The sequence below is a fragment of the Palaemon carinicauda genome, chromosome 19, assembly GCF_036898095.1.
Source record: "Palaemon carinicauda isolate YSFRI2023 chromosome 19, ASM3689809v2, whole genome shotgun sequence".
NCBI classification, from domain to species: Eukaryota; Metazoa; Arthropoda; class Malacostraca; order Decapoda; family Palaemonidae; genus Palaemon; species Palaemon carinicauda.
This window is the reverse complement of record NC_090743.1, coordinates 121,975,378-122,002,477: the sequence shown is the minus strand read 5'-3', so window position 1 is coordinate 122,002,477 and position 27,100 is coordinate 121,975,378. Positions and strand designations below refer to the sequence as shown.

The 27,100-nt window shown below is 35.9% G+C and overlaps 1 protein-coding gene across 5 annotated transcripts in view; it reads right to left on the bottom strand.

Moving 5' to 3' along the window:
* Nucleotides 1-15,965: 15,965 nt before the first annotated feature.
* The window catches only part of LOC137658804 (ral GTPase-activating protein subunit alpha-1), a 139,615-nt gene continuing 128,480 nt past the window's right edge, over nucleotides 15,966-27,100 (bottom strand). For all 5 annotated transcript variants that reach the window (XM_068393855.1, XM_068393858.1, XM_068393856.1 and 2 more), the window contains one exon: nucleotides 15,966-25,266. In XM_068393855.1, coding sequence (XP_068249956.1) covers nucleotides 25,058-25,266 — 209 coding nt within the window. In that variant the 3' untranslated portion in view covers nucleotides 15,966-25,057. The remainder of the gene's footprint in view (nucleotides 25,267-27,100) is intronic.

Sequence of the window (27,100 nt, the reverse complement as noted above, 5' to 3'; positions counted from 1 at the left end):
CCCTTCATTTCACGCGAGAGAATAATTTCCTTTTTCGAGTAGTGTGAAGCTTCCCTTCATTTCACGCGAGAGAATAATTTCCTTTTTCGAGTAGTGTGAAGCTTCCCTTCATTTCACGCGAGAGAATAATTTCCTTTTTCGAGTAGTGTGAAGCTTCCCTTCATTTCACGCGAGAGAATAATTTCCTTTTTCGAGTAGTGTGAAGCTTCCCTTCATTTCACGCGAGAGAATAATTTCCTTTTTCGAGTAGTGTGAAGCTTCCCTTCATTTCACGCGAGAGAATAATTTCCTTTTTCGAGTAGTGTGAAGCTTCCCTTCATTTCACGCGAGAGAATAATTTCCTTTTTCGAGTAGTGTGAAGCTTCCCTTCATTTCACGCGAGAGAATAATTTCCTTTTTCGAGTAGTGTGAAGCTTCCCTTCATTTCACGCGAGAGAATAATTTCCTTTTTCGAGTAGTGTGAAGCTTCCCTTCATTTCACGCGAGAGAATAATTTCCTTTTTCGAGTAGTGTGAAGCTTCCCTTCATTTCACGCGAGAGAATAATTTCCTTTTTCGAGTAGTGTGAAGCTTCCCTTCATTTCACGCGAGAGAATAATTTCCTTTTTCGAGTAGTGTGAAGCTTCCCTTCATTTCACGCGAGAGAATAATTTCCTTTTTCGAGTAGTGTGAAGCTTCCCTTCATTTCACGCGAGAGAATAATTTCCTTTTTCGAGTAGTGTGAAGCTTCCCTTCATTTCACGCGAGAGAATAATTTCCTTTTTCGAGTAGTGTGAAGCTTCCCTTCATTTCACGCGAGAGAATAATTTCCTTTTTCGAGTAGTGTGAAGCTTCCCTTCATTTCACGCGAGAGAATAATTTCCTTTTTCGAGTAGTGTGAAGCTTCCCTTCATTTCACGCGAGAGAATAATTTCCTTTTTCGAGTAGTGTGAAGCTTCCCTTCATTTCACGCGAGAGAATAATTTCCTTTTTCGAGTAGTGTGAAGCTTCCCTTCATTTCACGCGAGAGAATAATTTCCTTTTTCAAGTAGTGTGAAGCTTCCCTTCATTTCACGCGAGAGAATAATTTCCTTTTTCAAGTAGTGTGAAGCTTCCCTTCATTTCACGCAGAGAATAATTTCCTTTTTCAAGTAGTGTGAACCTTCCTTCATTTCACGCAAGAGAATAATTTCCTTTTTCAAGTAGTTCAAGACTTCCATTCATTTCATGCAACAGAATCATTTCTTTTTCTTTTTTTCAAGTAGTGCAAGGCTTCCATTCATTTCATGCAAGAGAATAATTTTCTTTATCAAGTAGTGAAAGGCTTCCATTCATTCATGCAAGAGAATTATTTCCTTTTTCAAGTAGTGTGAAGCTTCCCTTCATTTTATACAAGAGAATAATTTCCTTTTTCAAGTAGTGTGAAGCTTCCCTTCATTTCATGCAAGAGAATAATTTCCTTTTTCAAGTAGTGTGAAGCTTCCCTTCAATTTCACGCAAGAGAATAATTTCCTTTTTCAAGTAGTGTGAAGGCTTCCATTCATTTCATGCAAGAGAATAATTTCCTTTTTCAAGTAGTTCAAGGCTTCCATTCATTTCATGCAACAGAATATTTCTTTTTTCTTTTTTTCAAGTAGTGCAAGGCTTCCATTCATTTCATGCAAGAGAATAATTTCCTTTTTCAAGTAGTGTGAAGCTTCCCTTCATTTCATGCAAGAGAATAATTTCCTTTTTCAAGTAGTGTGAAGCTTCCCTTCATTTCATGCAAGAGAATAATTTCCTTTTTCAAGTAGTGTGAAGCTTCCCTTCATTTCATGCAAGAGAATAATTTCCTTTTTCAAGTAGTGTGAAGTTTCCCTTCATTTCATGCAAGAGAATAATTTCCTTTTTCAAGTAGTGTGAACCTTCCCTTCATTTCATGCAAGAGAATAATTTCCTTTTTCAAGTAGTGTGAAGTTCCCTTCATTTCATGCAAGAGAATAATTTTCCTTTTTCAAGTAGTGTGAAGCTTCCATTCATTTCATGCAAGAGAACTAATTTCCTTTTTCAAGTAGTGTGAAGCTTCCCTTCATTTCATGCAAGAGAATAATTTCCTTTTTCAAGTAGTGTGAAGCTTCCCTTCATTTCATGCAAGAGAATAATTTCCTTTTTCAAGTAGTGTGAAGTTCCCTTCATTTCATGCAAGAGAATAATTTTCTTTATCAAGTAGTGAAAGGCTTCCATTCATCTCATGCAAGAGAACTATTTCCTTTTTCAAGTAGTGTGAAGCTTCCCTTCAATTCATGCAAGAGAATAATTTCCTTTTTCAAGTAGTGTGAAGCTTCCCTTCATTTCATGCAAGAGAATAATTTCCTTTTTCAAGTAGTGTGAACCTTCCCTTCATTTCATGCAAGAGAATAATTTCCTTTTTCAAGTAGTGTGAAGTTTCCCTTCATTTCATGCAAGAGAATAATTTTCTTTATCAAGTAGTGAAAGGCTTCCATTCATCTCATGCAAGAGAACTATTTCCTTTTTCAAGTAGTGTGAAGTTTCCCTTCATTTCATGCAAGAGAATAATTTCCTTTTTCAAGTAGTGTGAACCTTCCCTTCATTTCACGCAAGAGAATAATTTCCTTTTTCAAGTAGTTCAAGACTTCCCTTCATTTCATGCAACAGAATCATTTCTTTTTTCTTTTTTTCAAGTAGTGCAAGGCTTCCATTCATTTCATGCAAGAGAATAATTTTATTTATCAAGTAGTGAAAGGCTTCCATTCATCTCATGCAAGAGAATTATTTCCTTTTCAAGTAGTGTGAAGCTTCCCTTCATTTCATACAAGAGAATAATTTCCTTTTTCAAGTAGTGTGAAGCTTCCCTTCATTTCATGCAAGAGAATAATTTCCTTTTTCAAGTAGGGTGAAACTTCCCTTCATTTCACGCAAGAGAATAATTTCCTTTTTCATGTAGTGTGAAGCTTCCCTTCATTTCACGCAAGAGAATAATTTCCTTTTTCAAGTAGTGTGAAGCTTCCTTTCATTTCATGCAAGAGAATAATTTCCTTTTTCAAGTAGTTTGAAGCTTCCCTTCATTTCATGCAAGAGAATAATTTCCTTTTTCAAGTAGTGTGAACCTTCCCTTCATTTCACGCAAGAGAATAATTTCCTTTTTCAAGTAGTGTGAAGCTTCCCTTCATTTCACGCAAGAGAATAATTTCCTTTTTCAAGTAGTGTGAACCTTCCCTTCATTTCACGCAAGAGAATAATTTCCTTTTTCAAGTAGTGTGAAGCTTCCCTTCATTTCACGCAAGAGAATAATTTCCTTTTTCAAGTAGTGTGAACCTTCCCTTCATTTCACGCAAGAGAATAATTTCCTTTTTCAAGTAGTGTGAAGCTTCCCTTCATTTCACGCAAGAGAATAATTTCCTTTTTCAAGTAGTGTGAACCTTCCCTTCATTTCACGCAAGAGAATAATTTCCTTTTTCAAGTAGTGTGAAGCTTCCCTTCATTTCACGCAAGAGAATAATTTCCTTTTTCAAGTAGTGTGAAGCTTCCCTTCATTTCATGCAAGAGAATAATTTCCTTTTTCAAGTAGTGTGAAGCTTCCCTTCATTTCACGCAAGAGAATAATTTCCTTTTTCAAGTAGTGTGAAGCTTCCCTTCATTTCATGCAAGAGAATAATTCAGTAGAGCAAAGCTTCCATTCATTTCATGTGATATAATAATTCCTTTTTCAAGTAGTGCAAGGCTTCCATTAGTTTCATGCAACAGAATAATTTCCCGTTTCAAGTGCTGCAACAGAATAACTTCCTGTTTTAATTAATGCAAAACTTCCATGCATTTCATGCAACTGAATAATGTTCTTTTCAAGCTATGTAAAGCTTCCATTCATTCCATACAACAGAATAATTTCCTTTTTCAAGTAGAGGAAAGCTTCCATTCATTTCATGGAAGAGAATAATATACTTTTCAAGTAGTGCAAAGCTGCCATTTTATTTCATGAAACAGACTAATTTCATTCTCAAGCAGTGCAAAGTTTCCATTTATTTCATACAACAGAATGATTTCCTTTTTCAAATAATGCAAGGTTTCCATTCATTTCATGCAACAGAATAATTTCCCGTTAAAAGTAATGCAAAACTTCAATTCCTTTCATTTAACAGAATCATTTCCTTTTTCAAGTAGTGCAAGGCTTCCATTCATTTCATTCAAGAGAATAATTTTCTTTATTAAGTAGTGAAAGGCTTCCATTCATCTCATGCAAGAGAATTATTTCCTTTTTCAAGTAGTGTGAAGCTTCCCTTCATTTCATGCAAGAGAATAATTTCCTTTTTCAAGTAGTGTGAAGCTTCCCTTCATTTCACGCAAGAGAATAATTTCCTTTTTCAAGTAGTGTGAAGCTTCCCTTCATTTCACGCAAGAGAATAATTTCCTTTTTCAAGTAGTGTGAAGCTTCCCTTCATTTCACGATTCTTTCCTTTTTCAAGTAGTGTGAAGCTTCCCTTCATTTCACGATTCTTTCGTTTTTCAAGTAGTGTGAAGCTTCCCTTCATTTCACGCAAGAGAATGATTTCCTTTTTGAGTAGTGTGAAGCTTCCCTTCATTTCACGCAAGAGAATAATTTCCTTTTTCGAGTAGTGTGAAGCTTCCCTTCATTTCACGCAAGAGAATAATTTCCTTTTTCAAGTAGTGTGAAGCTTCCCTCCATTTCACGCAAGAGAATAATTTCCTTTTTCAAGTAGTGTGAAGCTTCCCTTCATTTCACGCAAGAGAATAATTTCCTTTTTCGAGTAGTGTGAAGCTTCCCTTCATTTCACGCAAGAGAATAATTTCCTTTTTCGAGTAGTGTGAAGCTTCCCTTCATTTCACGCAAGAGAATAATTTCCTTTTTCAAGTAGTGTGAAGCTTCCCTTCATTTCACGCAAGAGAATAATTTCCTTTTTCGAGTAGTGTGAAGCTTCCCTTCATTTCACGCAAGAGAATAATTTCCTTTTTCAAGTAGTGTGAAGCTTCCCTCCATTTCACGCAAGAGAATAATTTCCTTTATCAAGTAGTGTGAAGCTCCCTTCATTTCACGCAAAGAATAATTTCCTTTTTCAAGTAGTGTGAACCTTCCCTTCATTTCATGCAAGAGAATAATTTCCTTTTTCAAGTAGTTCAAGACTTCCATTCATTTCATGCAACAGAATCATTTCTTTTTTCTTTTTTTCAAGTAGTGCAAGGCTTCCATTCATTTCATGCAAGAGAATAATTTTCTTTATCAAGTAGTGAAAGGCTTCCATTCATCTCATGCAAGAGAATTATTTCCTTTTTCAAGTAGTGTGAAGCTTCCCTTCATTTCATGCAAGAGAATAATTTCCTTTTTCAAGTAGTGTGAAGCTTCCCTTCATTTCATGCAAGAGAATAATTTCCTTTTTCAAGTAGTTCAAGGCTTCCATTCATTTCATGCAACAGAATCATTTCTTTTTTCTTTTTTTCAAGTAGTGCAAGGCTTCCATTCATTTCATGCAAGAGAATAATTTTCTTTATCAAGTAGTGAAAGGCTTCCATTCATTTCATGCAAGAGAATAATTTCCTTTTTCAAGTAGTGTGAAGCTTCCCTTCATTTCATGCAAGAGAATAATTTCCTTTTTCAAGTAGTGTGAAGCTTCCCTTCATTTCATGCAAGAGAATAATTTCCTTTTTCAAGTAGTTCAAGGCTTCCATTGATTTCATGCAACAGAATCATTTTTTTTTCTTTTTTTCAAGTAGTGCAAGGCTTCCATTCATTTCATGCAAGAGAATAATTTTCTTTATCAAGTAGTGAAAGGCTTCCATTCATCTCATGCAAGAGAATTATTTCCTTTTTCAAGTAGTGTGAAGCTTCCCTTCATTTCATACAAGAGAATAATTTCCTTTTTCAAGTAGTGTGAAGCTTCCCTTCATTTCACGCAAGAGAATAATTTCCTTTTTCAAGTAGTGTGAAGCTTCCCTTCATTTCACGCAAGAGAATAATTTCCTTTTTCAAGTAGTGTGAAGCTTCCCTTCATTTCACGCAAGAGAATAATTTCCTTTTTCAAGTAGTGTGAACCTTCCCTTCATTTCACGCAAGAGAATAATTTCCTTTTTCAAGTAGTTCAAGGCTTCCATTCATTTCATGCAACAGAATCATTTCTTTTTTCTTTTTTTCAAGTAGTGCAAGGCTTCCATTCATTTCATGCAAGAGAATAATTTTCTTTATCAAGTAGTGAAAGGCTTCCATTCATCTCATGCAGAGGAATTATTTCCTTTTTCAAGTAGTGTGAAGCTTCCCTTCATTTCATGCAACAGAATAATTTCCTTTTTCAAGTAGTTCAAGACTTCCATTCATTTCATGCAACATAATCATTTCTTTTTTCTTTTTTTCAAGTAGTGCAAGGCTTCCATTCATTTCATGCAAGAGAATAATTTTCTATATCAAGTAGTGAAAGGCTTCCATTCATCTCATGCAAGAGAATTATTTCCTTTTTCAAGTAGTGTGAAGCTTCCCTTCATTTCATGCAAGAGAATAATTTCCTTTTTCAAGTAGTGTGAAGCTTCCCTTCATTTCATGCAAGAGAATAATTTCCTTTTTCAAGTAGTTCAAGGCTTCCATTCATTTCATGCAACAGAATCATTTCTTTTTTCTTTTTTTCAAGTAGTGCCAGGCTTCCATTCATTTCATGCAAGAGAATAATTTTCTTTATCAAGTAGTGAAAGGCTTCCATTGATCTCATGCAAGAGAATTGTTTCCTTTTTCAAGTAGTGTGAAGCTTCCCTTCATTTCATACAAGAGAATAATTTCCTTTTTCAAGTAGTGTGAAGCTTCCCTTCATTTCATGCAAGAGAATAATTTCCTTTTTCAAGTAGTGTGAAGCTTCCCTTCATTTCACGCAAGAGAATAATTTCCTTTTTCAAGTAGTGTGAACCTTCCCTTCATTTCACGCAAGAGAATAATTTCCTTTTTCAAGTAGTTCAAGACTTCCATTCATTTCATGCAACAGAATCATTTCTTTTTTCTTTTTTTCAAGTAGTGCAAGGCTTCCATTCATTTCATGCAAGAGAATAATTTTCTTTATCAAGTAGTGAAAGGCTTCCATTGATCTCATGCAAGAGAATTATTTCCTTTTTCAAGTAGTGTGAAGCTTCCCTTCATTTCATACAAGAGAATAATTTCCTTTTTCAAGTAGTTTGAAGCTTCCCTTCATTTCATGCAAGAGAATAATTTCCTTTTTCAAGTAGTGTGAAGCTTCCCTTCATTTCACGCAAGAGAATAATTTCCTTTTTCAAGTAGTGTGAAGCTTCCTTTCATTTTATGCAAGAGAATAATTTCCTTTTTCAAGTAGTTCAAGACTTCCATTCATTTCATGCAACAGAATCATTTCTTTTTTCTTTTTTTCAAGTAGTGCAAGGCTTCCATTCATTTCATGCAAGAGAATAATTTTCTTTATCAAGTAGTGAAAGGCTTCCATTCATCTCATGCAAGAGAATAATTTCCTTTTTCAAGTAGTGTGAACCTTCCCTTCATTTCACGCAAGAGAATAATTTCCTTTTTCAAGTAGTTCAAGGCTTCCATTCATTTCATGCAACAGAATCATTTCTTTTTTCTTTTTTTCAAGTAGTGCAAGGCTTCCATTCATTTCATGCAAGAGAATAATTTTCTTTATCAAGTAGTGAAAGGCTTCCATTCATCTCATGCAAGAGAATTATTTCCTTTTTCAAGTAGTGTGAAGCTTCCCTTCATTTCATGCAAGAAAATAATTTCCTTTTTCAAGTAGTGTGAAGCTTCCCTTCATTTCATGCAACAGAATAATTTCCTTTTTCAAGTAGTTCAAGACTTCCATTCATTTCATGCAACATAATCATTTCTTTTTTCTTTTTTTCAAGTAGTGCAAGGCTTCCATTCATTTCATGCAAGAGAATAATTTTCTATATCAAGTAGTGAAAGGCTTCCATTCATCTCATGCAAGAGAATTATTTCCTTTTTCAAGTAGTGTGAAGCTTCCCTTCATTTCATGCAAGAGAATAATTTCCTTTTTCAAGTAGTGTGAAGCTTCCCTTCATTTCATGCAAGAGAATAATTTCCTTTTTCAAGTAGTTCAAGGCTTCCATTCATTTCATGCAACAGAATCATTTCTTTTTTCTTTTTTTCAAGTAGTGCAAGGCTTCCATTCATTTCATGCAAGAGAATAATTTTCTTTATCAAGTAGTGAAAGGCTTCCATTGATCTCATGCAAGAGAATTATTTCCTTTTTCAAGTAGTGTGAAGCTTCCCTTTATTTCATACAAGAGAATAATTTCCTTTTTCAAGTAGTTTGAAGCTTCCCTTCATTTCATGCAAGAGAATAATTTCCTTTTTCAAGTAGTGTGAAGCTTCCCTTCATTTCACGCAAGAGAATGATTTCCTTTTTCAAGTAGTGTGAAGCTTCCTTTCATTTCATGCTAGAGAATAATTTCCTTTTTCAAGTAGTTCAAGACTTCCATTCATTTCATGCAACAGAATCATTTCTTTTTTCTTTTTTTCAAGTAGTGCAAGGCTTCCATTCATTTCATGCAAGAGAATAATTTTCTTTATCAAGTAGTGAAAGGCTTCCATTCATCTCATGCAAGAGAATTATTTCCTTTTTCAAGTAGTGTGAAGCTTCCCTTCATTTCATACAAGAGAATAATTTCCTTTTTCAAGTAGTGTGAAGCTTCCCTTCATTTCATGCAAGAGAATAATTTCCTTTTTCAAGTAGTGTGAAGCTTCCCTTCATTTCACGCAAGAGAATAATTTCCTTTTTCAAGTAGTGTGAAGCTTCCCTTCATTTCACGCAATAGAATAATTTCCTTTTTCAAGTAGTGTGAAGCTTCCCTTCATTTCACGCAAGAGAATAATTTCCTTTTTCAAGTAGTGTGAAGCTTCCCTTCATTTCATGCAAGAGAATAATTCAGTAGAGCAAAGCTTCCATTCATTTCATGTGATATAATAATTCCTTTTTCAAGTAGTGCAAGGCTTCCATTTGTTTCATGCAACAGAATAATTTCCCGTTTCAAGTGCTGCAACAGAATAACTTCCTGTTTTAATTAATGCAAAACTTCCATGCATTTCATGCAACTGAATAATGTTCTTTTCAAGCTGTGTAAAGCTTCCATTCATTTCATACAACAGAATAATTTCCTTTTTCAAGTAGAGGAAAGCTTCCATTCATTTCATGGAAGAGAATAATATACTTTTCAAGTAGTGCAAAGCTGCCATTTTATTTCATGAAACAGACTAATTTCATTTTCAAGCAGTGCAAAGTTTCCATTTATTTCATACAACAGAATGATTTCCTTTTTCAAATAATGCAAGGTTTCCATTCATTTCATGCAACAGAATAATTTCCTGTTAAAAGTAATGCAAAACTTCAATTCCTTTCATTTAACAGAATCATTTCCTTTTTCAAGTAGTGCAAGGCTTCCATTCATTTCATGCAACAGAATAATTTCTTTTTTCAAGTAGAGGAAAGCTTCCATTCATTTCATGCAACAGAATAATTTCCTTTTTCAAGTAGTGCAAGGCTCCCATTCATTTCATGCAATATAATAATTTCCTTTTTCAAATAGTGCAAGTCTTCTTCTCATTTCATGCAACAGAATAATTTCCTTTTTTTCCTTGATAATTGAAATAAGGTCATCCCCTCTCTCAGTGATCACCTTACTCGTCAGTATGAATCCCAGGATGTTAGCTGTGGATTTATTTTCATTTTTGCCTTTGTATTGCTAACCTTTTCCATTCCCTCATCTTGAATAACACTGTACATGCTGGCTTGAGTGCTTGGCATATTTTTCCATGATCTATGACAACACTTGTTACTCATTGAATATATGGAAAGTAAAGGATGTTCCACAGGTCCCCTTCATCTTTTGAAGATCGCCAAGATGTTGAACAATTAGCAGTCCTTTGTCGTTTCACAAATATTTATAAGTGGTAGTTTTTATTTTCGAAGGTATTCAGAATTCTAACAAGGAAATTTCAAGAGTAGTTACAAGGGCTCATACTTAAAGCATATTTCAGTAACTTTCTCATCCTTTCTTGCAACTTCTAAGCAACCTTTTCATCAATAACACCAGCTACTCATGATGCCACAGAAAATGGACCATTAGTTTGCTTTCTTAAATTTTCATACTTTATATGGTTCCATGGCTACATTTATAATTTCGTCCTCTGTCTCCAACTGGCTATTCATATGCTTATATTTTGGAAGTAAAAATAATTGTAGCTCTTGGTATAATATAACATACAGAAATACAGTATCTTCTTTGGTGCTGGAACAGACATTGAAGCGTTAACAAGGTAGTTGGTTGATGACAGGTGGGAACCCTTTCCCTCTTACGTGTCACAGAATAGCCACTTTTGTCCTTAGGCTTTGAACTGAAAGGGGTGATAGAGGTGGGGAATTGAATTTAAAGGGCAGATTTGTATAGCTAGAAAAATAGGAATTACATTTTAAATTTATTATTTGATCTTACGTGTATACAAGACTCATGTCCTTTAGAATAAAGACTCACTCGTTGGTGGAAGGAAGTCCTTTAGAACCAAAGTGGAAAGCTCTCTTTTCCCTAGATTTCTCATCCTTTTTAGGTGGAACAGGGTCCAACCCCTTCTGGAAGAAAAATCGGGTAGTGGTCATTATTATAGTTTTGAGAAGGCCAGGACCTCCCTCAAACCAGAGGCCATTTGCAGGGCTGCAGTCATCCTCAAAATACCAGTGCCCTTGAGGGATACTGTAATGGATGGAGTAGTGATACATAGCATCCCCTTCCACAACTTGAGAAGAAGACCAAGAGTTCAGCACTTATCTGATCAGAGAGCAAGGGCAATGCTGTGTACTCTCCCTCTGGGTGTGGTTGTAAGGTTGGCCAAAGGGTGCTCAAAAGTCCAGATCAGGTATCCAATCATTAACCACACCGTGAATCGCAGGAATGATACCTAGCGGAAGTATCTCCTCTATCGAAACTGTTGATGCTGGTGGAGAGTAAGATGTGATTTTTTGCTCATGAGCATGGTGCTATATCCCCTCTACTCACTCATGGCCTCTGGCTGCTAACATGTATCCCTGAGAGGTGCCATCTTCTTAATTTGTGATATCCTTAACAGCATTCCCCGTCGAGGTTGAAAAGGTTTAGGAAGGTGCCCAAGCTCCTCCAATATGGCTTACAGAAAGAGTAAGGGGCCCTGCATTTCTGACCACAGTCAGGCTACCATGGTAGTGAATTCAACTACCCAGGCCATGGCTGTGGGATGGGGCCGTGCAAGTCCGATTTGCTTGGCTACTGGGGTAGTCAAGCAAGCCGCCTGGTCCTTGGCACTTCCTCATGCATCTTCGACCAGCCTGGCTATCAGGTTATCCAAGGTGCCCACCCGGGTCGCTGTATGGAGTAATGAATCTTTGGTCAATAGGGGGCTGTCCACTGTACTTCCCCCAAAAGAGAGGTGGTGTCGTAGAGTCCTATAAGACTTCTTAAAAATAGCCTTCTCTTACTTCTGGGAAGAATTATTAGAATTAGAAGAGGAAGAGGAGATGGATAGCTTCACATGATAGATTACCCTTGCCCTTAATTGCCTAGAATATGGTGTTATGTCCAGAACAGTGGTTCTTAACCTTGTTGGAGGTACTGAACCCTACAAGTATTATATGTACACTCATCGAACCCTTCATAGTTGGAAACACATATATAATATATATATATATATATATATATATATATATATATATATATAATATAAGTAAATAAAATAAAGACGAAACGAAAAAGAAAGTTACACCTAAATATATCAGCTTATATTTCAAACTCGAAACTTAAATATATATTGTATGTGCACAATATGAACCAGCATCATTTGCACACACAACCACTGTGTTCAAAGAACAAAATCAACAAAATCTGAACTTCACACAAAAACAAAAACATAATAAATGCTTACTGCAAATTAATGTGACTTTTGCTGTTGCTTTTCAGACACAATTTCAGAAATCTGCGGATTAACCTTGTCAAGTGCCACTCTCATGGCATTTGTGTTGTGTTAGCTCTGCCGAACCCCTGAGACTGCCTCACCGAACCCTTGGGGTTCGATCGAACACAGGTTAAGAACCACTGGTCCAGAATGAGTTATCACCTGAAACTGGTGTAAGCAGGAGTCACCGTTGTCCCGGTCTCACCATGCTGACTGACCCTAAATGTACCGGTCGGTGAGAGAACTCCGTAGTGACTTGAAAGTTAACAGTGGTAGCTGTTACCTCTAGCTCATGATCACTAACCAACCCTACAAGGTACTGGTCGACATATGAGCTCCCTTGGCTAGACCCCCAAATGGCATAAGTAGCACAAATGATATCCATATCACAAACGATACGCCTAATAGCCTACTATACTGTGAATGAGATTGCTTTCATCTGCAGTACACAGCAGTGACTGTAACACCAAAGGTACCTAGCGAGCGAGTTGTGATTGATTGATTGATTTAAAGTTTTCAGGCATCCCGACATCTGAGGTCATTGACGCCGGGAGCGAGTTGTGAACAGGACAAAGTGCGCATAAGGGTAAAAAATAATCAATACTCCATATCATGATAGCAAGAAATGAGGGGCATACGTTCCTACCCTTCCCTGGCCTACAGTGCTGATGTTTTGAACTTGTAGGACCATTCCCCCACTCTAGGTTTAAGAACAGTAACAGCAACACCAGCACACAATAACTTGACTAACCCCGAAAGTAACACCCACTCCCATCTGAAGGATGAGAGCTATCAGCATAAGTTCCAAAGAACTTTTAGTGAAAGATCTTCCAATGCAACTATGTTCTTTGTCATCGTCTTCTTTTTCTTTGTCATCGTCTTCTCAAGAAAGAGATATCCCACAAAGGAAATGGAGATCAGAAGAGATTGGTAGAGGAAGAAGAGAAGGGGTTCCTTCCTTTTTTGAACCAATCTTCAGAGAGGAATCATTAACTCCCTCAAAGGTGTAAGTTTAATAACACAGGGACACTCACTGACACTGCAGCACAGAGGTCACCATCCAGAGAATATTGTTGGTACCAGGTTAGCCTATCCCAAAAAGAACTTCACCATGGGCCACACAGGTATAGCAAAACTCTGTGAAAAACAAGGCAGAGATACTAACATGAAGCGAGATGAGTTACTCATCATCTTTCTGATAGGAAGATCGAGAACAATAATCCAAAGTGAAAGGCTTGCTCACAGACACCTCTTTACAAAGTTACACAACATATGGTTTTGAAGGGTTGTATCCCATTGGAAAAAAAATTCACTTTGCTACATGCTTACCTTTCAATGCGCTTGCGCTTACAAGAATCATTGCTCATAAAAAGATTAAGACCAACACTTATCACAAACAAATATAAAATATGATCTATTGGTTGCGGCCAAAGATAAAAGTAGCTATTTGGTGACAAGCGACTGGATGGGGCTTTCCCCTCTCACCACCTGTCGTTACCCAACTACCACTACCTTGTTAACGATTCAATGACCGTTCCAGTGCAGCTGAAGACATTTCCCTATTTTAAAAGACTCCTCTATCTACCCATCATCACGATCTCATCCACATATGGCACTCGAGTAATCTCTCTTAGAGTTTCATTTCTAATCCTGTCCTGCCATTTAATAACTCTCAAATCTACAGTATAGGTAAAAAATCACATACAGTACCCAACAAGCTTGTGTAGGGGTGTTATTGATCTTTTGAATATGCAAGAATGATCAGGAACAGAACTTAGGATAAATCAAATTTCTTACGTATTCTTTTTCTAGATATGAATCTCAAGCATCGTCGTTCAATTAGTTCGTTTGCATAAGATTTTTCATAATTCTGACCATTTTTTACATTTAGATCTTCCCGCATAGTACCATCCTGTTCGTAATACTAGATATGCAGTTAATTCCATTAGTCGGGCCTTCTCCATCATGAGACTCAATACTACACAGCATACTAGTTTTATTCCAGCTGTGACCAAGTTGTGAAATGATCTTCCTAATCAGGTAGTTGAATCGATAGAACTTAAAAAATTTAAACTTGCAGCCAATGTTTTTATGTTGAACAGGCTAACTCAAGTCTTTCTATAGTTTATATATGAAAGGTTGTTTTAATGTTACTGTTCTTGAAATATTTTATTACAATTGTTCATTACTTCTCGTATAGTTTATTTATTTGCTTTATTCACTGGGCTATTTTTCCTTTTTTGGAGCCTAGCCCTTGGGCTTATATCTTCGGTTTTTCCAACTAGGATTGTAGCTTAGCTAGTTATAATAAAAATAATAATACTGTAAATGTATGTGCTGTTACCATGTCCAGTATTCATTAATCAAATGAAAAACCATAATCCGTACTCAGATGAGATGGCTCCATTAATCAAAACTGTAGCTTCCATATTCTGGGAGGTAGCACAGATACACTGATTAGCAGTCACAGGAAGACACTAGTGGCAATGATACGTATGATTCAAATACATCAGTGATGTTGCAGTTGTGAACTAGACTCACTGGTTTGTAGGGGTTGAACCGTAACTGCATAATCAAAATTACATACATACATATACCAAGGCACTTCCCCCAATTTTGGAGGGTAGCCGACATCAAACAAATGAAACAAAAAAGGGGACGTCTCCTCTCTATGTTCCTCCCAGCCTGACAAGGGACTCACCGAGTTTGGCTGGTACTGCTAGGGTGGCACATCCCACCCTCCCACATTATCCACCACAGATGAAGCTTCATAATGCTGAATCCCCCTACTGCTGCTACCTCCGTGGTCATCCAAGGCACTGGAGGAAGCAGCAGGGCCTACCGGAATTGCGTCACAATCGCTCGCCATTCATTCTTATTTCTAGTACGCTCTCTTGCCTCTCGCACATCTATCCTATCACCCAAAGCTTCCTTCACTCCATCCATCCACCCAAACCTTGGCCTTCCTCTTGTACTTCTCCCATCAACTTTTGCATTCATCACCTTCTTTAGCAGACAGCCCTTTTCCATTCTCTCAACATGGCCAAACCACCTCAACACATTCATATCCACTCTAGCTGCTAACTCATTTCTTACACCCGTTCTCATTCTCACTACTTCGTTCCTAACCCTATCTACTCGAGATACACCAGCCATACTCCTTAGACACTTCATCTCAAACACATTCAATTTCTGTCTCTCCGTCACTTTCATTCCCCACAACTCCGATCCATACATCATAGTTGGTACAATCACTTTCTCATATAGAACTCTCTCTACATTCATGCCCAACCCTCTTTTTTTTTACTACTCCCTTAACTGTCCCCAACACTTTGCAACCTTCATTCACTCTCTGACGTACATCTGCTTCCACTCCACCATTTGCTGCAACAACAGACCCCAAGTACTTAAACTGATCCACTTCCTCAAGTAACTCTCCATTCAACATGACATTCAACCTTGCACAACCTTCCCTTCTCATACATCTCATAACCTTAATCTTACCCACATTAACTCTCAACTTCCTTCTCTCACACACCCTTCCAAATTCTGTCACTAGTCGGTCAAGCTTCTCTTCTGTGTCTGCTACCAGTACAGTATCATCCGCAAACAACAACTGATTTACCTCCCATTCATGGTCATTCTCGCCTACCAGTTTTAATCCTCGTCCAAGCACTTGAACATTCACCTCTCTCACCACTCCATCAACATACAAGTTAAACAACCACGGTGACATCACACATCCCTGTCTCAGCCCCACTCTCACTGGAAACCAATCGCTCACTTCATTTCCTATCCTAACACAAGCTTTACTACCTTTGTAGAAACTTTTCACTGCTTGCAACAACCTTCCACTGCTTGCAACAACCTTCCACCAACTCCATATAACCTCATCACATTCCACATTGCTTACGTATCAAAAAAAAAAAAAAAAAAAAAATCAAAATTATATATTGTTAATGTTGATATTTCTAGAATTTGTTTACATTTTAGAGTTTTGCCCTATATAGTATGATAGGATTTAAAGAATACATATATTAGAACTATAATTTTATTCTTATATATACATAATAACTATTAAGATGATGTACAGAAACTCCTATGTACAGCATGTACAAGGTAGCAGGGATTATGGAATGATTTTACAATTTCAGATTTTATTCAGCATTTACCATGTCCTTCAAATTTAACCAGATAAAATATATAAAGTAACACAAGATATTTGTAAAATGTACTGTATGCAGTATTGGAAAAACATATGGATGGAAAATTAAAATATACCGTACAATCTCCTGTTAATGGAACATGAAATTTTTGCCATTTTTTTTATTTTCAAATAAGTTTAGATAATTGAAATCTGTTATACTTTTATCTACTATAAAGTAAAAGAAATGTTCTGTTTTCAACTAAATTAATTCATCTTTTTGAGTTGTTACTTAATTTTACTACAAATTAAAATCACCTTTATATATTGAAAAATAAATGGTTATAAAATTACTATTATAAGCACTTAGTAAGATAAGACAAAGTGTTTCCTATAAATCTTAAAGGGTTAATATGACCAATAAAAAATGTATCTCTTCTTGTCTCAGCCTAAAGAAACACTATCATATATTGTCTTACTGCAAATTAAACTTCTGTTCATAATCCTAAATATACTCCTGTAAATTTAAGTCTAAGTAGTTGAATGTGAAATATCTCTCAACTCTCTTCTTGTAAGTATTTTCCCCCAGCTTGTTTTTTTTTTTCTATAATTTACACATCTCTCCTCCCATCACAGGTTAAATTCATTAGCAGCCTTGTTGGGTGGCAGGAATAAGTGGTCTTGATGTCAGAAGCACAGAAACCAAAAGTATGAAATCCAACAACAAACAGCTCTACATTCACCAGACAAACCCCGGAAGGCAAAGTTGAAAACCTGTGTCTACTCTGCTTAGTTGAACTTTTGGCTCAGAAATAAGGTTTCCTGTGCAATTCTATAATACAGGTCAGAGATTTAGGGCTTGATCCTAACAAATCTCTGTGAGGACGCACTGACCACTGTAACTAAAGGGCGGGTGAGAGGTGCCAAAGGGCTGATCAATTGACTTTATCCTCCCTGAATGACAAGAAACTCATGAATGAGTGCAAAGACCTTGGTGACCATACAATAAGCCTTAAAAATCTTTGCCTCAGGAGTATGGACCAAAGTCTTACGTTGTAGGGTTGATAAGACTATCAACTTTCTTTAAAGAATCCTACTTCCCCTTGGGGGTATTGGCAAGTTAGTCCGAGAATGGAATGGAACAGAACCATGTAGAGGAATAGAACAGAACGGAGCAGAACCCTGTAAAGGAAGAAGGGGCAACTTGAGAGACCTGAGGACTTACATTGATCCTATTCTTGAACTACCTCTGGCTCTCTTGTCATCACAGGCTAAAGGGTCACAAACTGTCTTAGCGTTTGGAGAGCATGGCTCCAAGTAGTGCAAAGTAGTATTAGCGTTCAAAGAGCATGGCTCCAAGTGGTGCGAAGTAGTGTATCATGAGTGCACCTGCCCTAGGTTAAAGAAGAGCATTGTCGACAAGAGAGCCAGAACGGTGTGGCATTTCTGTATTCACACGAACGAGTTGGAAGGTTTGGCGAGAATTTCTAAGAGTGGGAAGATCTAATGTTGTAGATCTGACTCTGACCATGAGATCTAGATCTGGGATGGAACAGATTAACTACTTCCCTGATGACTCCAAAATATTGATCAGTTGAAGAACATAGATCTGGGATGGAACAGATTAACTACTTCCCTGATGACTCATAAATAGCAATCAGCTTAAGTACAAGCGTAAATTCCCAGTATCGTGGGAAACAACTACGAAGCGACCGATTTTATGGTGAGCCAAAAAGCATGGAGCCCAAGGTCAAAGAGGCCGATCTCGCAGAGACCTATCACAATAGCGATGATCCCCTGAAGACACAACCCAAAGGGGAAGAATGTGAGGAAACCTTGGGTGCTTGTGGAAGGGAAGCTTGTAGATCATACAAGCGATAAGAACAGTTGTAGGCTTCTCTTCCACCCATACTGTATACTGGAAAAGCTAGAACAAGGCATTTCTGTGACCAGAACAAGGCATTTCTGTGACCTAAAAGTCACTGAAGCACAGATATGAAAATTTCAATCATGAGATATTCCATGGGGACCAATGTGTGTGAAAGGCCAATCTCTTTCAAAAGGTGGAGGGCAGTGTCCTTCATCCTGAGGGTGCGAGTGCTCTGTCTCATACTAGACCAAGTACTGATAGCATCTTTGACAATGATGACTTCTTCAGTTGAGAAGAAGCAGTATTCACAGGTGTGGTCGAGGGCACTGTTTGTTACAAGACACAGAATTGTATGTGCTGATATTTATTCCCAAAATGGGATAATCATCACACACTATCCAAAGCACAAATCAAAAAACAAAAAGCCGGAGCCGAGTGCAGATTCTTCTTCCCGTTACGAAAAAGTTTCCGGCACGCACCACTTACTCTCTCCCTCTTGTTGAGTGATAAGGAGAAAGTGGTTGATTGTCCAGTAAATGGGAAAAAGTCGCGCACCGCACCTTTCCTCCCCGCTGACAGTGCACATGCTTGGTACCAGAAGCAGTGTGTACCAATAATTTTTCCTGGTGAGGGATAGTTTCTGACACGCACTGCTTCCCCTCTTTCTACCAAAAGTAGCAGAGCAAACACTTACAAAGATGAGGCGGAGGAGGAGCTTGAAGTTTGTCTTTTACAGAGGCTATAGGGACTCTTCATAGAGACAGCAGGTGATACGTCCTTAGCGCCTTACGTCCTTAGCGCCTTTCAAGGATTGGGAAGACAAGAAGAAAGATGGCACTCTTCCCTTTCAATACTCGCCGGCATCAGATCTCCTTCCTCCGACAGAGCACCAGTGATGTCTAAGGAAAACTAACTTGTTTAGAATCACTTTGTCATCGTAAGGTCACACTAGAAAGGGATAAAACAGCTAAGGACATGCTGCACAGCAGGAAACTCTCTTTCATATTTGCAGTTATCAAGAAACACTATATATCTATGGCTTCTTCCATTAATATCCCTCGAACACTACGATCTGCCTGCAAATCTGATTAATCTAGAATAAAAAACCAAAAATATTAAAACAGCCAGAGTAGAACGTATACTGAACAGTGACCGAAGTCAAAGTGAGGGTTGCTCTACCTGGCGAGCAGACAAGACTTGCCCTCCACCAACTCTAACTACATCATTAAAACTTTATATAACTCCTATTGAAGAACAAGGCTTGTATTTGTGTAGAAAAAAAATTATTGAAACATTAAAATTACTACACTTTAGAAATTCATGTAATGTAACAATTTGATGAACAGCAAGGAGTCCAAGAATCAGACTGTCTAAAGTATACTAGAATAGAATCCAACATTTTTATATAACTGCAACTCAAGACAGTACAATGCAGATAACATTCAACATTTTAGATTTCGTGTGCCTCCTCCTATTGTCATTCCTTGCCCATACTACAAGCACGGCAGTGAGGTGGTTTTTCCGTCTTGTTTTTGCTTCTAACCGAGCTCATTGTTGCTTCCCATTGTAGTTCTGCCTAGTCATGTGAACCCACCCTTATTATTCTGGCAACATCTAGCTTTAATATACCACACCATCAGACCAACAAAATTCTTACACTTAAGGCCTAAAAGACTATCAACTACTGTAATTGAACTCCAGTTACTGATTTTGTAAAAAAAGAAAAATAAAGGCCTTAATTTTTGTTTGGCTACAGATCACTACTAAAGAACAAAACCAAACTGAATGTGACTGACTATACAGTTCGAAGGAGTCCATTTGGAAAAAGAAAAAGTCAAAAGTTTGAACAAACTGTTTTTTAGAATTCTTTTGGTGCTAAATGTTCTCCCTACCTCTATCAAATGTGTCCCAATCCATTTCATATAACTAAAAATGCTTACAACATTTTACCTGTGCTTTTTTTTCATTCATACATATTTATTACTTTATAAAAGTGATAAAATTTTCACGTTTAAAGACCAGAATTATAAGACAAACATTGTCAAGTTTTTTTTCCCCTTTGAACTTCTGATACAAAAAAAGTTATAACAACATTAAAAAAATCTTAGTGTTAATAATTTCAACAGATTAAACTGTACTTTTGAAAATTCACATTTGAGTCAGTAATTAAATCTTAAAATATCTTGTGTACAATAAGGGTCGGAAAGGCAATGCTGAATAATGGCATTATAATGAAATAATGCTCAATAAAAAAGTTCTTCCAATGTCACAATGGGGTCCTAAATAAAGCCATTATTAAAGATGTAATATTCTTTTCCTTAAAAGTTGTGCTTTTATAATGGGAGTCAGTCACACTCCCAATGTAGCACAAGACACCTACATGAAAAATTAAAAACTTCAATACAATAAAGCTTAATCTAGTTTGAATATCAAACTGATCAGCATTCAAGTATCAAGACAATAACAAATGAACACTTTGTGACTTAACAAGGGTTCTAGTTCATCCTTAAGAGGAAAAAAAGAGAATTACATACCCAAAATATTGAAGTCTGTGCAAAAGTATGAGCTCTGTAACACACTGGAATTATTTTAATTTTCCTTGTAGTCCAATGTGAACTGAAACTTTGCAATCTTTTTCCATAATGCATAGTCCTGATAAGCTTTTATATAGCCCTGAAAGTCTAGTGAACCTTCAGAAATGTTTAATGTTCTACGCTTGAAAGGGAGTTTAAGCATATTTTGAGGGGCGTTTGTGAAAAGGAATAATAATAATAATAGTATCACAGAGTATTGAAGATATATAAAAAAAAAATTAGGTTCGTGCTTATGGAATAAACAAGAAACTGAATAATTACAACCACACAAATAGTAGAATCAGTGACCTTTCTAAAAATGGGATAAAAGTTTAACTTGTGCTATTTTTAGAGTAAACATGTAAATAAATCCTCAAATAGTGAAAGTATACTGTAAAATTATACACTGACTTTTTCTTGAGCTTAATATAACTTAAAGCTGAACATTTTCTGAATAAGAAATAATGAAAGCAAAGCCTCTTTGATGGGCTAAGTATCATAATAAAAAACTTAAAGCAACAGTTAATCAGACTTAACCGTAAAGGCCTGTGTATATTAAATAAAAGAAGTAAGGTTTGGTACTCAAATAGAAAATAAGTTCCCAGTAGTTTAAGAATAAAGTGTACGATCAGTAATCACTATGTTATCTTACAATATTTCGACTACACAAATATTCATAACTAAAATATATACAAAAAATATCTAAAATATAACCTGGATAAAAACCTCCTTTAAAACAACCAGTTATGATTTTACAATTACTCACTAATTAACAAAAAGATAAAACTATACAACAGAAATCAGGTAACACGTCCAGTTAGATATAAATTTTGCTGTTAATGCTTTTCATTCTTACAAGATGAAAGTCATCGGCACTTCTAAACTTAACTGGCACAAATAAATTAGTAGTTAAATAATTTGCTTATACATTAAGTACAAGTTCAATCTATATTTCATAACTAGCTTCTGCCACCACTAAGATTAAAACAAAACTAAAAACTTAAGACTGAATAAGGCTAGGCTGAGCTACCCATATGACACAAATATCAAAACCTTTGATTGATCTTGTACCAATAGAATAACTCGGTTGTGCAATGTGATCAGTGATTATTCTTACACAGAAGCATGTGTTCAAAGATGTTACATTACAGATGAGGTCAAATTCTACAGTACAGTACAGGAATATGCGAACATTGGATAAGTACAAAACCTGTTCCAAATATTGTGTAGGAAAGTAAGCCATTTGTGAAGTGGAAATTTCCCCCTCACAAAAAAATAAGTAAATTATCTGTAACAGAGGGGTGTGCCTTAAATGACGACAAATCTTTGGGATTTTTAAACGACATACAAGAGACCACGTAGTAACAGTATGCATTAAAGGTTTAGCAATTCAATCACAAGCAATTTTTTACCTTTTTTTTTTCCTTTTTTCTTTTTTTTTTTACAATGCTACCATCGCTCTCAGCATGGATGCACTTGCTTTCTCTCTGCCCTACTACATGCCCTACAATTCAGAAAGAAAATTCACGCAAGGGTAAAGCTTACCCTAAGAGGTATTTCAGCTTTACAGTAGTCAGCTTTATCCAAAAACTAAGCAGAAAACAATTGACTATTCGTTGCATCACTTCAACTAGCAATTATTATCCTGAATCACATACTCTAAGTTTATATACAATAGATAAAAGTGGCATATCAGCAAAAGTTACAGTTAATATCACTTGGAAGCTTTTCTCATTGCAAATGTAACAAAAGAACCCACAACTACCAATTATAATTTTCATAATAAAATCAACTTCTTGAAACCTTCATACATACTTTCATTTAATCTGGTATCTACATAAAAAATAGCTTTCCTTCCTAAGACAAAAAACCTTTGACATATTAACGACAGAAAAGATATCCTGATATGCTTTTGATATGCATATCTTATACTGTAGGAGAACTTCACAAAAAATATATTCCATGGGAACTATGTATTTAGTGTTCCTGAGTTGCAAACTAATGAAAATGACATAAAAGTAGATGGAAATGCAGTCAACATTTGACAAAATCATACTGTACAACGAAGATACTTCCACTTTCTGTTGTCATACCTGTAAACTTCTGAGTAGAGTCAATAATGAAAATTGTGAATTGGTAGGCTTCCAAACTTCAAATAGACATACTTCATGAACGAATGGTAGAACAAAAATATCCTCTTAAATGTCAAACTGTACCAGTTCACCAATAAAGCCGTCAACTCTCGGTTAAAACAATATTATTCATATTCAAAAATCCATTATATAGTGCTGGTGTCAAATCTTTAAATAAACATTATTGGGAGATAACCAAAATAACTGGGAAAGGCATGGGAATAATATTTAACATGGCAAAACAATATACAGTAACAATCTACTTATCAATACCAAAATTTGCTTACAGGACAACATATTATGTCAGGCATCTTTATATTGTGGAACCATCTCCACAATCTACCTTCAACATGTCAACTTTGAGCTTTTGATAAACCTTAAGAAATAACAATCATGCATTGTTCTTTTATTATAATCCTTTGGATGTTATTTCTCTAACTTATCCTCATTAAAACTTCATGATACAACAGCAATTTTAATGGGACTGAATTGTTTGTTATTGAAGGAGGCTTATTTTTCTTTACACAGTCTAGATAAATGCAGCTGTCTATATTAACCATCTTGTTCTAATGAATATACTATGGATATAGATATATCATACCTCATCATTTAAAACAAAATTTACTAAATTTATTTTTTATCTTTGCAGAATGTAGTTACGCAGGATGTGATTCTTACTGCATTTTCTATAAACCCCTTTCTCTTCTAATGAGGAAATACAAATGGAAAGGAAGAGGAGTCCAAAATAGAGGGAAAAATATTTTTTGTAAATTTCTCGGACACTTGTACAATCACACTTCAGCAAATAGCTTGCAAAAACATTCATACCAAAGGAGCCCCAATAGGAGAGAATACAAAATAACTCCTTTCATTTCTGCCAACAAATACTGACCAAGTGCCAAGTAACCCTCCAGCCAAAAAAAATATTCGAGTGTCTCTTTATATAACATGACATGTTTTAAAAGTTTAGAAAATCCTGTAAGCCTTGCATTAGACCATCTTCCATCCATAAAGTCAAATCACAACTTAACAAAACGGATGATTCAAGACTGTTTTTAACCCGACATTAGTTTTCCATAAGTTTTTCATTGCATTGTTCAAAAAGATAATATTTTGCATAGAAAAATGACACTTTTATAGTTAAAACAACAGCTGAAAACATACAACAGGATTTCATTGTGCTCTTTGGATCCTCATAACATGCAATACATTTCAACCAGTTTGTGGGCTAAACTGTGAAATTTGATTTTAAAACTATGAGCATAGCTTGATTGAGGCAGTGACATTTTGAATAAAAAAAAAATATTTGGAAAAAACAGGGCCTTAGTTACATAATGTACTATTTCCTTAGTTGAACAGTCAATGTTTTTCCTTAATACTGTATTACCGAAGTGATGCAGTTTGCTTTATTACTTTTTTCTGGAACAAAGGTTAAGTTTCCAAAAACTTTAATCTTGAGATTAACCTTTCAAATAACAAGACTAAAGGCTCTTTATAAACTTATAAATACATACCCCAGTACTGCTGAAACAGGTACAACGGAGTGAGATGCAACAATAATATTACAGACATTATTCAACTGTAAATGTATGAGGAAAAAGCTATATATGTTTATGTATATATATACAGTACTGTATATGGGGTGGGGAGAAAAATATAAATAAATTAGGTAATCACAGACCAATAACGTTCATTTATACCACCAGCATTTGCTATGAATAAAAATTCATAAAAATATTTCCCCAAGTTCATCTAATTTTACATTGTAAAAAATACAGGCTTTATCAATTTTAAAATATATACTGTAACCATAGTAATGAATAACCTTCAATATCAACCAGATTTGTAATATACAATATGAAAAAGTACACTTAGAGCAATCTATTGTTTACTAAAAATACAAAAAAATCCATTTCTACATATTTCATAGCTCAAAGTTTGATAAACGAAACAAAAGATTAAAAGGAGCTTTAGCTGGGCCTGACAGCCTAATGCAACAAGACCAGCCAGCAAATCAGCAAGAAAAAATTTACAATACTGCTAAAACTCATGCTCCAAATTTGAACTCTGGAATTTGGCTTCAAATCACTATGTGATTCATAATCAGTGACGATAAACATTTTACATTTTGAACTCTGTGCATTTCAAGCTTTACTACTTTATTACACACCCTTCAAACGAGTGAAAATTCCAGGCCCATACCTGGAAGGATTGCTATCGCCGAAAATTGTAAACCAGAAGAGAACCAGGGATTTACAAATCCCAGGATAGAAAAAACTGGATGACCATCAGAATTCTGTGGTTAAGAAATAAAAACCCAGTGATCATTTATCATTACTAGTCAATTGAGAATTCATCCACCATAACAATGTTTATTGATGACCAGTAAATACTTATTCAGTACTGTACTTTATTTTTTTGGGTTGGATAGGTGGCCTCCATCCTTGGGTCTGCGTGGAGGTGGCAGAGGACTTTCCGGTGGCGTTGTGGCAGCCCCGCCTGAGGTAACGGCAGCGGACATTTTGCGGGGAGTTTTGAACGACAACTTCTTGTTCCCACGGGGCGACGATCCACTCACTGTATCTTCACTACTGGTTGCGTGATCCATCAAAAGCACACCTGTAAAATAGTCTTAGTTTCATACTTTGCACTAAAGAAGGAGTCCAATTAAAACAGATATTTTAATTGCCTATGAAAACTTGAATTATTTAAAAAGATATAGTATTTTACTATTTATGGTAAATGTTTCAAAATTTGTTACGCAAGTCCATTTAAAATACTTTTGTTACAAAGATAAATGAAATTTTGCAAAGTGGAAGTGTTATTCACCAATCTGTGAAACAAATGACCTGGGCTTGAAATACATAAAGTACTGTACAGTACTATAATTATCTTGCTTAAAAAATCATACGATTTGGGAACGTACTCTCAATGTTTAAAAAATAAACATTTTCAAAAATATATTCTAACCTTAAAACAGGTAGTCCAATATTTTTTTCTGTGTTTTATCAAAATTCAGAAGGCTTTCTTAAAAATAGAGAAATAAAATTTAAAAAATAGAGGAATACAATATATCATTTGAAAACAACTAGAATTTTAACAAAGACAAGTGATTAAATTCTTCCCGACAGACATACAGTAAACAGTACATTACAAAAAAGGCAGAGATAAATAAACAAAGACGATGTGTGTACTGTAAAAGGCATTAAATGTTTAATAAGAAACTCAAAATCAAGTAATGCCCTGTAATTTTTTTAAGATGGAGATTATTCTCCACCTATAAAACCTAGAACTACTGCATCAGCTGACTCACTACTAAAAATCACAAATTTTAAACAATTTGTATTTTTCTAAGTTTTCATCGTAGCTGGAATTTGGTTTCTAAAATTCTAATGAGGTGTGAGTAGCAACAGGTGGGTGGCAGATAAGCCTCACACCCTCGCCAGCACACACAACAGCCACTCTCACCTTTACTTTGGGCTTGGGGTGGATGAGGTAGGAAGTTTAACTTGAAGGACTCAGGTTTGTATAGTTAGGATAAATACAAATTACTTTTAAAATCTGTATTTATTCCTATGCAAATATAAACCTTTGTCCTTTAAAAAGAATTTTAACCTTAAGTGATAAGAGTTGAAGAAGGGCTGGACTCGTGATCCATGCCACTAACTCCTCAACTCAGCCGATGGGATCTTTCAGAATGACTAGCAACCTTGGAAAGGATACATATATATTCTTTCCGGGTTGTGATCTCAGTAAGCTACTGTAAATTTCCCAATTGCTGTAAATAATTGAAAGGTTTCCCATAGCAGTAACCAATCCTAAGTTTCCAATTGGAGTAAACTATCTTCAAGGTCTCTGCATTGTAAGTTCCTGCTCGTAAATTCCCCATAGGAAATGTCGATCGTGGAGAACAAGCATGAGGTAACCTGTTTGCATGGCACAAGGAAGGTAAGGTCCTGTAGCACAAACAAATGCTGAAAACTGCCATAAGCTCCTCTTCCACTCTAATGGAAGAACAGGAATGAAGTAGATACAGAGAGTTCTGTGACTCAAAAGCCTCTTAAGAACATGATGTATTAAATCGCAGTGTCGAGGAAGCACGGTGAACATCTGAACCTCGCACACATTTAACCAACATTTATCTTAAAAAAAAAAAAAAAAAAGGCAGTTAACGGCACCAGGAGTACATCCATAACCTGTGGCAGTTGAAAACGTGTCACCAGTCAGTGTGCTGGTGGGTGGGGGAGGGGGTTGGGCTTAAATAACTTCCGACTAAACATCGATCATCCTTAAATATTAATTATGATAAAATTTCATCATGCTTTTTTCCCTGACTTTACACTGATCTCTACTTCATAAAATAATGATCAAGTGCTGTACTGTATAGTATTGTACTTCACATGGAAGCTCATTAATGCAGGTATTTGATTTTTATAAAATGATATCAAGTTAT